The sequence below is a fragment of the Aegilops tauschii genome, chromosome 2 (assembly GCF_002575655.3).
Source record: "Aegilops tauschii subsp. strangulata cultivar AL8/78 chromosome 2, Aet v6.0, whole genome shotgun sequence".
Lineage (NCBI taxonomy): Eukaryota > Viridiplantae > Streptophyta > Magnoliopsida > Poales > Poaceae > Aegilops > Aegilops tauschii.
This window is the reverse complement of record NC_053036.3, coordinates 636346555-636363200: the sequence shown is the minus strand read 5'-3', so window position 1 is coordinate 636363200 and position 16646 is coordinate 636346555. Positions and strand designations below refer to the sequence as shown.

Genomic DNA, 16646 nt, shown 5'->3' with positions numbered 1-16646 from the left:
TGCTAAGGAAAGGAAAAGTTCATTACCAAACCTACTTGAAGGTTTGCAGCCTGAATTCCAAGATTTGCCAGTCTCCCTCAGGGATCAATTTCTTCCTCTGGTTGATCTGTGAGTGATACAGGAATTGCATCAACCAAGCCATCCTTAAAGACAACAGACATGATATATAGGGTTTACAATCTGTTCAAGAAAAAGAAAACGCCGGCGAAGAGCACCATAGGGGGTGGAGAAGAGGCGGCAGTAACGATGCCTGGGACATAGAGCGCGGTCTCGACATCTTCGCCCGTCTGTCCAATGCTAACTGGAGGCACACTGCTACTTTGCAACTTGTAGTGCTGCTGGTTGGAGGTGCCATAAAAGTCAGCAACAAGGCAAAGAAAGGAGAGATAAGCCAAGAGTCCCTAGCCCCCTTTTTTTACTCTGATTCGGCCATGGAGGGAGTGGCAGCCGTAGTGCTCGAGCTCGTGGTGTCAGTCTCTGACTCGCCGTGGAGGGAGCAGCAGCCCATCTCGGCTTGACGTCCTCGTGGAATACCATTTTGTGCAGTTCTGCGGTGGTCCGGACTCCTCCTACAAGGTTGCTTAGAGGAAGAGAAAATGTGGTTAGGTAGGAAGTGAGCAATGATGGGAGATCGACGGAGAGAGGCGTCCTGCGCGGTGAGACGGCTCACCTTGAGCGATGGGCCAGCCAGCGTCGGAGTCGGCTGCGGCCAGATCTACCAGCCACCACCTCCAACCGCTCCTTCTCCATCGTGACCTGGATGAACGAGGCAGATCTCTGCCGGCCACCACTCCTCCCCCTCCGTGTACGGCGACGGGGTGTGACGGAGATGATGGGGGTGTGGGAGGCAGAGCTACGCCGGCTGCCGCGTGTGATGAAGAAGGCTCCACCTAGGCGCGTCTCCTCCGCCTGCGGCGCCGGCAGACTGCGGCCGCATCTGGCTCAGACGGCGACAGAGAGGAGATGGAGGCGGCCAGCGTCTCCATCCTACGAGATGGCTAGCGGCGATGACTGCGAGAGGGGTGGAGCGAGTGGGAGATGACGGGGCGAAGGGGGCGATGGGGAGGATGGCTGGCGCCGACGACTGCGAGAGAGAGAGAGAGAGACATGCGGGAGAGAAGCGAAGAGAGGTCGAACCCTACGTGTCTCTTTGATTGGGGAGGAGGCAGCGAGAGGCAGCGAATCGGGAAAGGGCACGTTCCACCGGCCTATGTGAAATCCCAAGATTGCCCTCGGCGGGGTGCTATATTAACCGACGGTGGTAGCAGATATTTACCGCGAAGTGAAACTGTTCATTGTAGCAGTGTCGCGGGCTCGATCCCACGGCTGAGGCAATCCTAGGGCGAGATCCGACGGCCTGAAACGCATCAAAAGAATGATCCGACGGCCGACAGTGGCTAAGCTCTGAGAGAGCTCATGTTCTCCTTAGATACTTATTCCTGGATGGAATTCAGACCATCCAGATAAACACATGCGCGTACGTATGTGGGTGGAAGCACCGGTCGATGGACGGGACAATTTGATGCGAGCCAAACCAACCGAATGTGGACGGCAGGGGATCACGCAGCTATACATCTAATGATGGCGAAAAGTAGTAGTGACGGATTCCATGCCAACTCGCACCCGCAGACGCATGCGGCATGCGACATCGTCACGTCCGTGCGTGGACCTATACTCCATGGTCGAAAAAAACGTACTATACTACACAGATAGTTAGCTTGGTGCTCTACAGTAGGAACACAAAATATATTCTCTTGACGAAAAGTGTGGTGAGGAGGACGAACAATATCTTCCTTTCTTGGTCAAGAGTCTAGTGTCCAGGCGTGAACGCCCACGGCGACCCGCCGCTGATCCATCGTTACGGACGGAGCAGTTGTGTCGTGGTGCATTGAAGCCACGGCCGGCGGCCAAGAGGAGAGGATGCAGCGACGAAACGGCGCAACTGAAATCGCGCATGTGCATGCATGGCCCTACGTGCGTACGGCAAAAGCAAAACAAGGTTTGCTCGTGTAGCGCATGCATGCACGGGCACCGGCCGGCCGACCGTTCTGTTGGTCACACGTCCCGCTCGCCCGGTACCACGCCTATCCCAGGGCCCTAGGCCGCAAGTTATAAAACGACCGGTGTGACACAAAACCAATTTTCCGTAGGAAACGAAACCGTGGGACACGACGGATTCGTCACATCAGAAGTTATATTTTACAGTACTACTAGTACTACGTGACACATGCCAGAGTAAGGGTCACGTCGGAAGGAGCAGAGAGTGACACATGCACTGTTACAGCTAGCCTAGGCTACGATGTGCCGTCAAACGTATGGAACTCGCCGTCGTCGAGTCACCGTCGAACAGCGCCCACACGCACCTCGATCGCCTGTGGACTTTTTCAGATGGGACGAGACAACGTGCGTGCCAACGCCAGACACGCACTAGCCAGTGTAAAACGGAAAGGGGAATAACCGGCCGCCACGTACGAACCTGCACCCGCCCAGCAGAAAAAGCTTTTTTTTTTTTATGGGTTGACCGACTCATGAGTCGATCATGACCCGTTCGGGCTGGGTTTGCGACTCGTGTGCTAACTAACCAAAGAATGCTAATAGTGTTGGTTATCGAATATTCCCATCCCAATCATAAGCAAATCCAGTTATATGCAGACCCTGCACAACTTTTTTGTTTTTTAAACGCATGCATGACGCATGGGGCGCCAACCTACTTTCCAACGGACTCTATTTGATTGGTTTTTGGGTTTGAGTGTGTATATTTGATTATTTTTATAGTTGACCTAGCTCCGGTCTTATCGTTATTCAGCTAGATGCCCACATTAAGAAATTCCGAAGCCATCGTCCCTAACGTTGAGCCGTGGTTTCCCCCGTGTTCATCATGGCGGTACAAAGCTTAAGGTCATCGAAGACAAAGAGAGCGAGCCGGGGTGGGGGGTGGATGAGGCGGTGAGAGTCACAATGGCGGATGTAGGATCTCCCTCGCCTGCTCCTCCCAATTCTCATTTGATTAGTTCACCATATTTACAACTTGGATCTGCTCAAATGGACAAAAAAAATAGTTTTTCCCGAATGGTTTAAGACTTGGTTGGTACTCCCTCTATTTACGTCAGTGTTATAAGATGTTGCAACTTTTCTCTGAATGAATGTGTATTGATGGACGCTATGCGCTTTAGGGCGTTTGTACACTTGTTTTAATTTATATGTAGTCTGTATTGAAATATTCAAATCATCTTATAATACTTCATCTGTCTCAAAATAAGTATCTTAAATTTAGTATGACTTTGTATTAGAGTTAGTATAAAATTGAGATACTTATTTCGGGACGAAGAGCGCGACGCACACAGGAACTGGTCGGCGCAGAACGGGCCGCCGGCCGGGAGCCGTTGGGACGGCGCGGGAGGACTCGGTCGAGCTACGACGCGCGCGTTGGCTGGCCGGTTGGTTTGGTGAGGCGGTGGCGGCGGCCGTGTGGGCACTGACCACCTGACCGGGTGCAGCATACATCAGCACTACATAACGTGGTGGTCATCGCGCCACACCACACAGCTAGCTCGATCAGGCTTTCACACGAAGGCAGTCACGATAACTCTCTCTGGCACCATCGATTTTTAGAACCACCGACCACGGGCAGCGTGCTGACAAAACAGAGCACGGCCGGAGGTTGCACGACGAATAGTATCAGATGAGACACATAATTCTGTGACAATTAATAAGCAGACAGGGAGAGGACGCCCCTTCTTCGTCCTCGGCTCCTCCTTCCCCCCATCTCTCTCTTATTTTAGCCAAAAAAATTTTTTGATAAAAGTATTTTAGCCATTTACTTTCGCTTCTCTAGAAGAAGAAGAAGAAAAAGAAGATATTTCAGCGTGTGTCTGTCCACTAGTTGTATCATCATCTCATCTGGTTGGTCTGACTCTGATTAGTCTCCCTCTCCCTCGTACTACTAGTAGTATAATAATAAGAAATTGTTTCCAACCTGCGGGCTACAGGAGAAATCTACATAACTCAAGCCCCAACCACCTCCCTCCCTCGCTTCTTCCCCCGTCCCGGCCCCTACCTATCCATTTCCTCTCCCTGTGGTTTGCCGGCGCCGCTCGCTCGCTCGCCGCCGATCTCACTCTACTCACCTGGGAAGAACACACACACACACACACACCAGGCAAGCGCCGCCCCCGGCCGGCCGGCTGCTCTCTTTCTCCTGCCTGCCAGGTAAACGCCGACCGTTGTCGTCTACAGTTGCCTACCTTGTACTACTAATTCTTTATTAGCCACTCCTTACTTTGGAGTTGGAGGATTCGCTCCATACTTTTGGAGTAGTATTTGTTTATTTATTTTGCCAACTTCTCAAGTGCTGTATGTATGTGTCGTTGACAAGCCTCCATCCGCTTCCGCGGATCCATTTCTGCACCTTCTCTCTTCTCCGCTCGCGCCGCAGCTTACCTAGCTGCTAATACTTGCTCCGATTTGAGATCCAGACTGAACTGCAACCGGGAGCAAAGTTTCTTGCACTTTTGTGTTTGTTTTATCGGTGAGGTCGGTGTTGGTTTGAGGTTAATTTCATGCCCCATCCCTGACCCTGACCTGCTCCAAAACATGAGCAAAATTCAGTCCAACTTATTGGCCTCTCCTCCTGAATTTTCCAGTTTTTGTAAAATTTCAGTCCAACTTGGCCTCTGTTGCAGTTTCAGTTTCTATGAAATGGTTGTTAGACTTGAGCTGTGTTTAACAAGGCTTTCCTGAGTCCTGACCACTTTTCTCGCTTGCAACATGTTCATGCAGAATAGAGCGTGTCGCCGCCTTGCTGAATGTTCCTGTGAGTTTGACAAGGCTGCCACCATAAGCAACTGACGATAATGAGCTGGTGTTGCCTCCCAAGAGCCAAGAAACAACAGGACAATAATCTCTACTCCCATAGACAACAGGAGATTCTTCACCCCCATAGCAGCTTAACCGGTAAGACCTCTATTTGGATTGCAAAATTTACTGCACAGAGTTTACAGATTTGGTGTTACGACTTTGTGATGCCTTAAGGCAGTATAGTATTCTTCCATCAGTTTTTGTTCCCACACAATTACAGATATGCCGGAACTAAAAGTTCAGCTTTGCACTTTACTTATCATTCTTAACAAAATTCTGGACATAAATAACGAAACATCCTTACCAAATGTTGGTCACTGCTCTCAGGCATTTCAGCTGAGAAGAACATAAGGCTCTTCTCTTATGCTCAGTTGAAATCAGCAACCGACAAGTTCGACCGCAACAACAAAGTCGGCCGAGGTGGTTTCGGGACAGTATATAAGGTGACATTTTCATCTCCCTTTGTGAGGGAATTGTATGGCTCAAACTTGTTTGCTCTAAGCTGCCAATGCTTTGCATGGCTGATCAGCATATATGTGTGCAGGGAACCCTACCAAACAAGCAAGATGTAGCGGTCAAAGTTCTCTCTGCTGAATCCAGACAGGGAATCAGAGAATTTTTGACAGAAATCGACGTTATCAGCAACGTGAAGCACCCTAACCTTGTTGAGTTGATCGGCTGTTGCGTCGAAGGAGACAACCGCATTTTGGTGTATGAGTACCTAGAGAACAGCAGCCTTGACCGTGCACTGTTGGGTATGAACCTATACTTATGTCACTATATTGACAAGGTTATTTTCGTTGCGACTTTTAACATTTTACCTTGTGCTCCCGCAGGCTCTAACAGCGATCCTGCTAATTTTACATGGAGCGTAAGATCTTCCATATGCATCGGTGTTGCCAGAGGTCTTGCGTACCTGCATGAAGAGATCCCATCACCGATCGTGCACAGGGATATCAAGGCTAGCAATATACTCATCGACAAGAACTACGTCCCCAAGATCGGGGACTTCGGTCTGGCCAAACTATTTCCGGACAATATCACCCACATCAGTACCCGAGTAGCTGGAACAACGTGAGTACATTGCGATTTGCAGTTCATTTAACTGGAAAGTACAGTAGTTTCTATATTACTACTGCATTTCCTTCAATTATTAGTTATGGTTTCATATATCCCATTGTCTACTTGCTCCTTCTCATGTTACCTTGAATTAACTCTGCTTACTGGGTTGCATGCAGAGGTTACCTTGCACCTGAATATGCATGGCATGGTCAACTGACTAAGAAAGCAGATATATACAGCTTCGGGGTCCTCGTAATCGAGATCGTCAGCGGCAAGAGTGGCTCGAGGAGCCTGCTGGCTGATGACAAGTTTCTTCTAGAGAAGGTCAGTTCTTGCTTACTATCATGTGCTTCTCATCACCTGCCTATCTGTATTCCACGAACGAATACATGTTTGTGATACAGTTTCAGAAATCAGAACAACACAGTTAAGTTAAAAGAAAAAAAAAGCTGAAGACATGTACTGTAATTCAGCTTATCACCTTCTTATCTGCATTCCACAAATGAAGACATGTGCTGTAATTCAGCTTTAAAATATCAGAACAACAACACACTTTAATCAAAAAAAGAAAAAATGTCAAGTAAAACTAGATTTACTACAGTTATGTGGTGAACTCTGCTTGCAGCATCTCCCTGACTTTATGCCAGTAAAAAGATTAGTCTAACCCTGAACATTGACAACAGACTTGGGAGCTGTATGAAGCAGGGAAGCTCAAGGAACTGGTTGATCCAGACCTTGGGGATTACCCTGATGAGGAGGCCATCAGGTTCATCAAGGTGGCCCTCTTCTGCACGCAGGCGGCGGCGGCGCGGCGCCCTTCGATGCTGCAGGTGGTGAAGATGCTGTCCAAGCCAATCCGGATCAACGAGAGAGAGCTGACCGCGCCAGGGTACATCAGTGAGTACAATAGCGGTGTCTCCAAGGCGACGGCCTCCAGCGACTCGAGGTTCAAGAACTCGACCACGGCGGATGATTCCGACATGTTCAGCACCGTCGTGCCCCAGACGGTGACCGACATCAGCCCTAGGTGAAACAAGGCACCAGGGAGGGTGGTCTGCTTTGCTCACTTGCATTATTGTGTAGGGTGACAGTACCATAGAGGGCAGCACATACTTAGATATGTGCACTGTGCCTGCTCCTGAGTGTGTTTGTGTCAATGCGGCAAGTAGAAGCTGTAAATAATAGACTAGTGATTCATGCCAGGGCAATGTAAAATTGCTGCTTGTTTGGACAGCATGAAGTGGAGTAGTTGAATAGCATTTGCAGAGTCATCAATCAGGCATGTCATCGCATTCAGTTAACTTCTCAGCTTTTGGTTTAAGACCATTATGTATTCACCCATCCAAAAAGTCTGGAACCAGGAGAAAACAGTGAAGAGTGCAGTTGTTTGCTGTGATACTAAGCTGAATGTTCAGGGCTGATCGATACATAGCCATCCTTGGTGCGGATCTCTACAAAAAGATCGCTACAGGACAGGCGACACTCTGGGTATTGAAAACATAAGAAGTTTCAGTCTAAGCATAGTCATGGTTCTGGTGTTTCTGTAAAAAGAAAAGAAGCTACTCTGATGCTGCAGGCTGCTCCTTCTCCGTCTCTGCGGCAGGGCCGTTGGCGGGTGCTTCTTTGCTCTCTGCGGGCTGCTTGGCTCCGTTTGCTGGTGCTGGTGCGCCGTCTTCTGCACCTTCCTTGGCGCCTTCCTTGGCAGCAGGGGCTGGTGGAGGTTGCATCATGTGCGGCGGCGGAGCATGCTTGAGCTTCACTAGGACCTGGCGCATCCGGGAGAGGTCGGTGGGCTTGCCGGGCTTGGGACCCTGAATGACTGCGATGGATGGCTTCTTGTCCTTGTCTTTCTTGCCCCGCTTCTCGATGGTAGCGATTTCATGTGGGATTAGCTCCGAGATTGATTTCCAGTACTGCTTGTCTGCGCTAGCATGGAATTTCTCCTGGCTTTCAACGAAAATCTGCAGAACACCACAAGTCCACAGTGATCAATGCATATTTGCTTACAGAATACTACTTAGTTAAGAAATGCCCCCTCACGTACCTTCTCTCTTTCCCTGCTATGGACCTTATTCGTCTCACAGGTCTGTATCCTCTTCTCATTGAAAGCTATCTTGAACTCTTCAGCTTCTGCAATTATTTGGGCACGGAGCTCCTTCTCCTTCCGTTCTTTTTCCTCGAGAACTAGAGCATTTTGCCTGAAACCACAATGAAGCCGTTCAAACTATAGTTCATAGACAGAGCACAATTTACACCATGCAAGGGAAACCAGAAAAAGGATAATTAAAGGAAGAAAAATTGCTACATCATTCAATTTTACAGGGTACTGTGGTAGGCCAGTTATCAGGGTTCAGGTGTCAGGACATAACTCAAGGCCATTATCCAAGGACATTGCATAACTAGTTTACTGGGCTCTCTGTATGACAACTATCACAGCAAAAATGAAGCATACTACTTCCATCACGATGCCCAGATCACACAGAGCGCACCACAAATTTGGGCCAAATCACACAACACAAATTCATCAATTCTACAACTAATAATCTTACCGTCTTGAATACAGAATTAGAGTTGCCGATAGGCATGGAGCAAATTACAGAAAAAATAGACATGTTCAGAAAAGCAATGCAAGCGCAGAGTACAAGAATATGCCACTCAGACACACACTTCAGAAACACAAATAATGCATGCTCAGCCACTGGCAGACAGGCGGCTGCGTTGTGTTCCAGCTAGCACACACCATTACAGCTTTACTGATCGATCTTAATGGAGCTTATTTGGTTTTTTGTGTGCTGGCACAGCAAACTGATTTAATAAAAGTAAAGTATCAGTTACGCTACAGGACATAAGCAGCTGAAAGAGACGATACGTATAGCTCATCATCATGGGGTACTGAGCATGATATCACCCAAATGCCAAACTATCGGTAGCATACAAGGTAGCTTAGATAGCTTCACAAGCCTACCACATTTATGCTTATGCCCCCCAGCTGTGCAGTTGCATCTTTGCCAACCAAAAAAATAAACCACGATTTACTCTAAGGAACTGAACAAGTAACCCTAAAAAAAGATGAATGTGATCCAGCACTTTTCTATGACAGCCATGTAAGCACTTACCCTAAATTCAGTGATAATCAGTAAACTGTTAACTTAACCATATGTAAATATCAAAGCTTGGACTACCTGCAGAGTTGCAGAGTTGTAATACTGTAGATAGACCGTAATTAGCAGATTGTAATGCTGTAGATAGACTGTAATTAGCAGATTCAGTTCTACCACGATGACACTTGGGAGATGCAATCATCCACTACTCAATTTCCAGTTTCCTCCTAATCGAATCGAGCAAACATAAAAATACGAGTTTCCGTACACAAAATTGCAACCGAGTTCAGCACCTGCGGGTTGCTGAATTAACTGAACATTAGGCGAGAATAGCAGGAGCAGAGCGTTAGATTAGATCTAATTCCAAGCGCCGGAACCCTAGCACTGGCAGGGCCAGGAACCGGATAGCAACAGGCGAAAACGGATCGGTGGGGGCGGTTCTCACCTGCGCCATTCGCGGAGGAGGACCCCCTCCTCCCGGCCCATCTCGGCCGGCGGCGGCAGGACGGGGCCGTCGTCGTCCCCGCCCCCGAAGTCCGAGTCGGGGAAGAAGGCCGCGGGGGCGTACCCGCCGGAAACGTGGCGGACCGGGACGGCTCCGCCGTCGGAGTCCACGGCGATCTCCTCGTCCACCTCCTCCTCGGGGCCGGCGTCGGCGAAGGAGGAGTACCCTGCGTCCGCGAAGGAGGCGTACCCTCCCGCGCCGCCGTCGGCGGCCGCGGCATCGGTGGCGTCGTCCTCGGCGTCGTCGAAGGGGTGGGAGGCGGTGCGCTGGAGGTCGTCCGCGGCGCTGCCGTCGTCGGCGGCGAAGAAGGGGTCCATGGTGGGCTGCGGCGGTGGTGGAGAGGGAGGGAGGGGGAGAGGCGGGGGGAGGTTTTTGGTCGGCGCGGGTGGGGTGGACTGGTGCTGTGACTTTGCGTGCGTCGTCCGTGGGGTGGGGTGGGGGTGGTTTTGGATTTGGATTTTTTGGACGGTGCGCTTTGCTTGCTCCGCCACGCGCTGCTTTTGTTCACTTCTTTCCTTAAAAAAAATGTTTTCTTTTCATAACAGATTTTATGCTCCTTTCTTTTTTTAAGTAACAAAATTCTATAAAGCGAACGTTGGCTCGGTGGCTTCCATGGGCGACGCGTTCACTGTAACTAAACCGCTGGCACGCTCACACCGGCAGCTTATCTCCTCTACGTATCAGCGTGAGAAAAGAAGACGTCAAGTCCCTTCCTCATCTCTCTCCATGAGTGTTGAGAAAAAAGACCAACACCTCACAGCTCCATAGATCTCGTGGCGCATCCTCCTTGCCTCGTACCAACGCCCCCTCCCCACACACGCACCCTCGGGCTACGTTGCCTGCTCGTGCCGGCTGCTTCACACGGCAAGCTACCTTGGCGCCCTCGTCAACTATCTGGTGACGATGCATCCCCCAACTCCTTGCCTCTCTCGTATTTGCCTTCGTCCTATACCGCGTTTTCTCCTTCTTGTAGTCGTCTTCCACATGATTCAAGTGTTGCCTAGTCGTATGCTTATCCATGAGATTACAAATCGTGTTTTCTCCTTCCCCCTTCCAGTTCATTCAAGGTTCATTTTAAAGGGACTTCATGGGGTGCTGGTAGGGTGGGACATGATGGGCTTGTGTGATGAGGTTGCGCGGTGGAGCAGTATCTCACCGTGGTGTGCGCTCGATTTTGAGAGGAAGTGGAGGTGCGGGGTGTTGGAAATATGCCCTAGAGGCAATAATAAAATGGTTATTATTGTATTTCCTTGTTCATGATAATTGTCTATTGTTCATGCTATAATTGTATTAACTGGAAACCGTAATACATGTGTGAATACATAGACCACAACATGTCCCTATTAAGCCTCCAGTTGACTAGCTCGTTGATCAATAGATGGTTATGGCTTCCTGACCATGGACATTGGATGTCATAGATAATGGGATCACATCATTAGGAGAATGATGTGATGGACAAGACCCAATCCTAAGCATAGCACAAGATCGTGTAGTTCGTTTTGCTAAGAGCTTTTCTAATGTCAAGTATCATTTCCTTAGACCATGAGATTGTGCAACTCCCGGATACCGTAGGAATGCTTTGGGTGTACCAAACGCCACAACGTAACTGGGTGGCTATAAAGGTGCACTACAAATATCTCCGAAAGTGTCTGTTGGGTTGGCACGAATCGAGACTGGGATTTGTCACTCCGTATGACGGAGAGGTATCTCTGGGCCCACTCGGTAATGCATCATCATAATGAGCTCAATGTGACTAATGAGTTAGCCACGGGATCATGCGTTACGGAACGAGTAAAGAGACTTGCCGGTAACGAGATTGAACAACGTATAGGGATACCGACGATCGAATCTCGGGCAAGTAACATACCGATAGACAAAGGGAATTGTATACGGGATTGATTTAATCCCCGACATTGTGGTTCATCCGATGAGATCATCGTGGAACATGTGGGAGCCAATATGGGTATACAGATCCCGCTATTGGTTATTGGCCGGAGAGGTGTCTCGGTCATGTCTGCATGGTTCCCGAACCCGTAGGGTCTACACACTTAAGGTTCGGTGACGCTAGAGTTGTTATGGGAAATAGTATGTGGTTACCGAAGGTTGTTCGGAGTCCCGGATGAGATCCCGGACGTGACGAGGAACTCCGGAATGGTCCGGAGGTGAAGATTGATATATTGGACGAAGGGTATTGGAGTCCGGAATTGTTCCGGGGGTACCGGGTGACGACCAGCGTGTCCGAAAGGGGTTTCGGAGGCCCCGACAAGCGTTGGGGGGCCTTATGGGCCAAGGGGAAGTGGCACATCAGCCCACTAAGGGGCTGTGCGCCCCTCCCACCCCATCTCACGTAACGTGGATAGGTGGGGGCGCCTCCCCTAGGGCAGCCACCCCTCCCGGCTTGGGGGGCAAGTTTCCTAGGGGTGGGGGCGCCCAAACCGATCTAGGGTTTCCCCTGTGGCCGCTGCCCCTCCCCTAGGAAACCCTAGGGCGCCTCCTCCACCCCCCTTCCCCCTATATATAGTGAGGGAGAGAGAGGGCAGCCGCACCCCTTCTCCTGGCGCAGCCCCTCCCTCCTTCAACTCTTCCTTCTCCTCCGTAGAGCTTGGCGAAGCCCTACAGGAATACCACAAGCTCCACCACCACGCCGTCGTCCTGCCGGAGTTCTCCCTCAACTTCTCCTCTCCCCTTGCTGGATCAAGAAGGAGGAGACGTCCCCGGGTTGTACGTGTGTTGAACGCGGAGGCGCCGTCCGTTCGGCGCTAGATCAGATCTACCAAGATTTGAATCACCGTGAGTACGACTCCATCAACCGCGTTCTTGTAACGCTTCCGCTTAGCGATCTTCAAGGGTATGAAGATGCACTCCCTCTCTCTCGTTGCTAGCATCTCCTAGATTGATCTTGGTGACACGTAGGAAATTTTCTGAATTATTGTTACGTTCCCCAATAGTGGCATCATGAGCCAGGTCTATGCGTAGATTCTTTGCACGAGTAGAACACAAAGTAGTTGTGGGCGATGATTTGTTCAATTTGCTTGCCGTTACTAGTCTTATCTTGATTCGGCGGCATTGTGGGATGAAGCGGCCCGGACCGACCTTACACATACACTTACGTGAGACAGGTTCCACCGACTGACATGCACTTGATGCATAAGGTGGCTAGCAGGTGTCTGTCTCTCCCACTTTAGTCGGATCGGATTCGATGAAGAGGGTCCTTATGAAGGGTAAATAGAAATTGGCATATCACCGTTGTGGCTTTTGCGTAGGTAAGAAACGTTCTTGCTAGAAACCCATAGCAGCCACGTAAAACATGTAACAACAATTAGAGGACGTCTAACTTGTTTTTGCAGGGTATGCTATGTGATGTGATATGGCCAAAAGGATGTGATGAATTATATATATATATATGTGATGTATGAGATTGATCATGTTCTTGTAATAGGAATCACGACTTGCATGTCGATGAGTATGACAACCGGCAGGAGCCATAGGAGTTGTCTTAATTTATTGTATGACCTGCGTGTCAATGAAAAACGCCATGTAATTACTTTACTTTATTGCTAACCGTTAGCCATAGTAGTAAAATTAATACTTGGCGAGACAACTTCATGAAGACACGATGATGGAGATCATGATGATGGAGATCATGGTGTCATGCCGGTGACGAAGGTGATCATGCCGCGCCTCGAAGATGGAGATCAAAAGGCGCAAGATGATACTGGCCATATCATGTCACTTTATGATTTGCATGTGATGTTTGTCATGTTTACATCTTATTTGCTTAGCACGACGGTAGCATAAATAAGATGATCCCTCGCTAAAATTTCAAGAAAGTGTTCCCCCTAACTGTGCACCGTTGCGAAGGTTCATTGTTTCGAAGCACCACGTGATGATCGGGTGTGATAGATTCTAACGTTCGCATACAACGGGTGTAAGCCAGATTTGCACATGCGAAACACTTAGGTTGACTTGACGAGCCTAGCATGTACAGACATGGCCTCGGAACACAAGAGACCGAAAAGTCGAACATGAGTCGTATAGTAGATACGATCAACATGAAGATGTTCACCGATGATGACTAGTCCGTCTCACGTGATGATCGGACACGGCCTAGTTGACTCGGATCATGTATCACTTAGATGACTAGAGGGATGTCTATCTAAGTGAGAGTTCATTAAATAATCAGATGAACTTAATTATCATGAACATAGTCAAAAGGTCTTTGCAAATTATGTTGTAGCTTACGCTTTAGTTCTACTGTTTAAGATATGTTCCTAGAGAAAATTTAGTTGAAAGTTGATAGTAGAAATTATGCGGACTGGGTCCGTAAACTGAGGATTATCCTTATTGCTGCGCAGAAGGCTTATGTCCTTAATGCATCGCTCGGTGTGCTGAACCTCGAGCGTCGTCTGTAGATGTTGCGAAACATCTGACATACACGTTTTGATGACTACGTGATAGTTCAGTGCGTAATGCTAACGTTTTAGAATTGTGGCACCAAAGACGTTTTTTTGAAACGTTGCAGAACATATGAGATGTTCCAAAGACTGAAATTGGGATTTCAGACTAGTGCCCACGTCAAGAGGTATGAGACCTCTGACAAGTTTCTTAAGCCTGCAAACTAAGGGAGAAAAGCTCAATCGTTGAGCATGTGCTCAGATTGTCTGAGTACTACAATCGCTTGAATCGAGTGGGAGTTAATCTTCCAGATGAGATAGTGATGGTTCTCCATAGTCACTGCCACCAAGCTATTAGAGCTTCGTGATGAACTATAACATATCAGGGATAGACATGATGATCCTTGAGCAATTCATGATGTTTGACACCGCGAAAGTAGAAATCAAGTAGGAGCATCAATTGTTGATGGTTTGTAAAACCACTAGTTTCAAGAAGGGCAAGGGAAAGAAGGGATACTTCATGAAACGACAAATCAGTTGCTGCTCTAGTGAAGAAACCCAAGGTTGAACCCAAACCCGAGACTAAGTGCTTCTGTAATGAGGGGAAGGGTCACTGAAGCAGAACTACCCTAGATACTTGGTAGATGAGAAGGCTGGCAAGGTCGACAGAAGTATTTTGAATATACGTTATATTATTGTATACCTTACTAGTACTCCTAGTAGCACCAGGGTAATAAATACCGGTTCGGTTGCTAAGTGTTAGTAACTCAAAATAAAAGGCTGCGGAGACTAGCTAAAGGTGAGATGACGATATGTGTTGGAAGTGTTTCCAAGGTTGATGTGATCAAAACATTGCACGCTCCCTCTACCATCGGGATTGGTGTTAAACCTAAATAATTGTTATTTGGTGTTTGCGTTGAGCATAGACATGATTGGATTATGTTTATCGCAATACGGTTATTCATTTAAGGAGAATAATGGTTACTCTGTTTATTTGAATAATACCTTCAATGGTCTTTGATAACCCACAAGTATAGGGGATAGCAACAGTTTTCGAGGGTAGAGTATTCAACCCAAATTTATTGATTCGACACAAGGGGAGCCAAAGAATATTCTCAAGTATTAGCAGCTGAGTTGTCAATTCAACCACACCTGGATAACTTAGTATCTGCAGCAAAGTATTTAGTAGCAAAGTAATATTTTTGGGTTTTGTAGTGATTGTAATAATAGCAACGGAAAAGTAAATAAGCGAAGAACAATATGTGAAAAGCTCGTAGCATTGGATCGGTGATGGAGAATTATGCCGGATGCGGTTCATCATGTAACAGTCATAACATAGGGTGACACAGAACTAGCTCCAATTCATCAATATAATGTAGGCATGTATTCCGAGTATAGTCATACGTGCTTATGGAAAAGAACTTGCATGACATCTTTTGTCCTACCCTCCCGTGGCAGCGGGGTCCTAATGGAAACTAAGGGATATTAAGGCCTCCTTTTAATAGAGCACCGGACCAAAGCATTAACACATAGTGAATACATGAACTCCTCAAACGATGGTCATCACCGGGAGTGGTCCCGATTATTGTCACTTCGGGGTTGCCGGATCATAACACATAGTAGGTGACTATAGACTTGCAAGATAGGATCAAGAACTCACATATATTCATGAAAACATAATAGGTTCAGATCTGAAATCATGGCACTCGGGCCCTAGTGACAAGCATTAAGCATAGCAAAGTCATAGCAACATCAATCTCAGAACATAGTGGATACTAGGGATCAAACCCTAACAAAACTAACTCGATTACATGACAGATCTCATCCAACCCATCACCGTCCAGCAAGCCTACGATGGAATTACTCACGCACGGCGGTGAGCATCATGAAATTGGTGATGGAGGATGGTCGATGATGACGACGGCGACGGATTCCCCTCTCCGGAGCCCCGAACGGACTCCAGATCAGCCCTCCCGAGAGGTTTTAGGGCTTGGCGGCGGCTCCGTATCGTAAAACGCGATGAATCCTTCTCTCCGATTTTTTTCTCCCCGAAAGTGAATATATGGAGTTGGAGTTGAGGTCGGTGGAGAGTCAGGGGGCCCACGAGGTAGGGGGCGCGCCCAGGGGGGCAGGCGCACCCCCACCCTCGTGGACAGGGTGTGGGCCCCCTGACGTGGATTTTTCTTCCAGTATTTTTAATATTTTCCAAAAATATGTTCCGTGGAGTTTCAGGTCATTCCGAGAACTTTTGTTTCTGCACATAAATAACACCATGGAAAGTCTGCTGAAAACAGCGTTAGTCCGGGTTAGTTCCATTCAAATCATGCAAGTTAGGGTCCAAAACAAGGGCAAAAGTGTTTGGAAAAGTAGATACGACGGAGACGTATCAACTCCCCCAAGCTTAAACCTTTGCTTGTCCTCAAGCAATTCAGTTGATAAACTGAAAGTGATAAAGAAAAACTTTTACAAACTCTGTTTGCTCTTGTTGTTGTAAATATGTAAAGCCAGCATTCAAGTTTGCAGCAAAGATTATGACTAACCACATTCGCAATAACTCTTAGGTCTCATGTTTACTCATATCAATGGCATAATCAACTAGCGAGCGATAATAATAAATGTGGATGACAACACTTTCTCAAAACAATCATGATATAATATAACAAGATGGTATCTCGCTAGCCCTTTCTGAGACCGCAAAACATAAATGCAGAGCACCTTTAAAGATCA

The 16646-nt window shown here is 48.0% G+C and overlaps 2 protein-coding genes across 3 annotated transcripts; one reads left to right on the top strand and one right to left on the bottom strand.

Moving 5' to 3' along the window:
- The first annotated feature begins 3973 nt into the window (after positions 1-3973).
- On the top strand, positions 3974-7313 carry LOC109734736 (putative serine/threonine-protein kinase). Of its 2 annotated transcripts, XM_020293923.4 has the most exons (7): positions 3974-4209; positions 4780-4953; positions 5185-5300; positions 5402-5612; positions 5694-5931; positions 6096-6243; positions 6603-7313. In XM_020293923.4, exons 2-7 carry the CDS (start codon positions 4854-4856, stop codon positions 6948-6950), a joined length of 1161 nt encoding a protein of 386 aa, XP_020149512.1. In that variant the 5' UTR covers positions 3974-4209; positions 4780-4853; the 3' UTR covers positions 6951-7313. The 2 variants fall into 2 exon arrangements, with proteins under 2 accessions (XP_020149512.1, XP_073365469.1); XM_073509368.1 differs by having other exon boundaries at positions 3992-4209; positions 5402-5931.
- On the bottom strand, positions 7230-9991 carry LOC109734737 (clathrin light chain 1). Its single transcript, XM_020293924.4, has 3 exons — positions 9466-9991; positions 7964-8117; positions 7230-7880 (listed from the first exon to the last, which is right to left on the bottom strand). Exons 1-3 carry the CDS (start codon positions 9840-9842, stop codon positions 7479-7481), a joined length of 933 nt encoding a protein of 310 aa, XP_020149513.1. The 5' UTR covers positions 9843-9991; the 3' UTR covers positions 7230-7478.
- Between the last annotated feature and the right edge of the window lie 6655 nt (positions 9992-16646).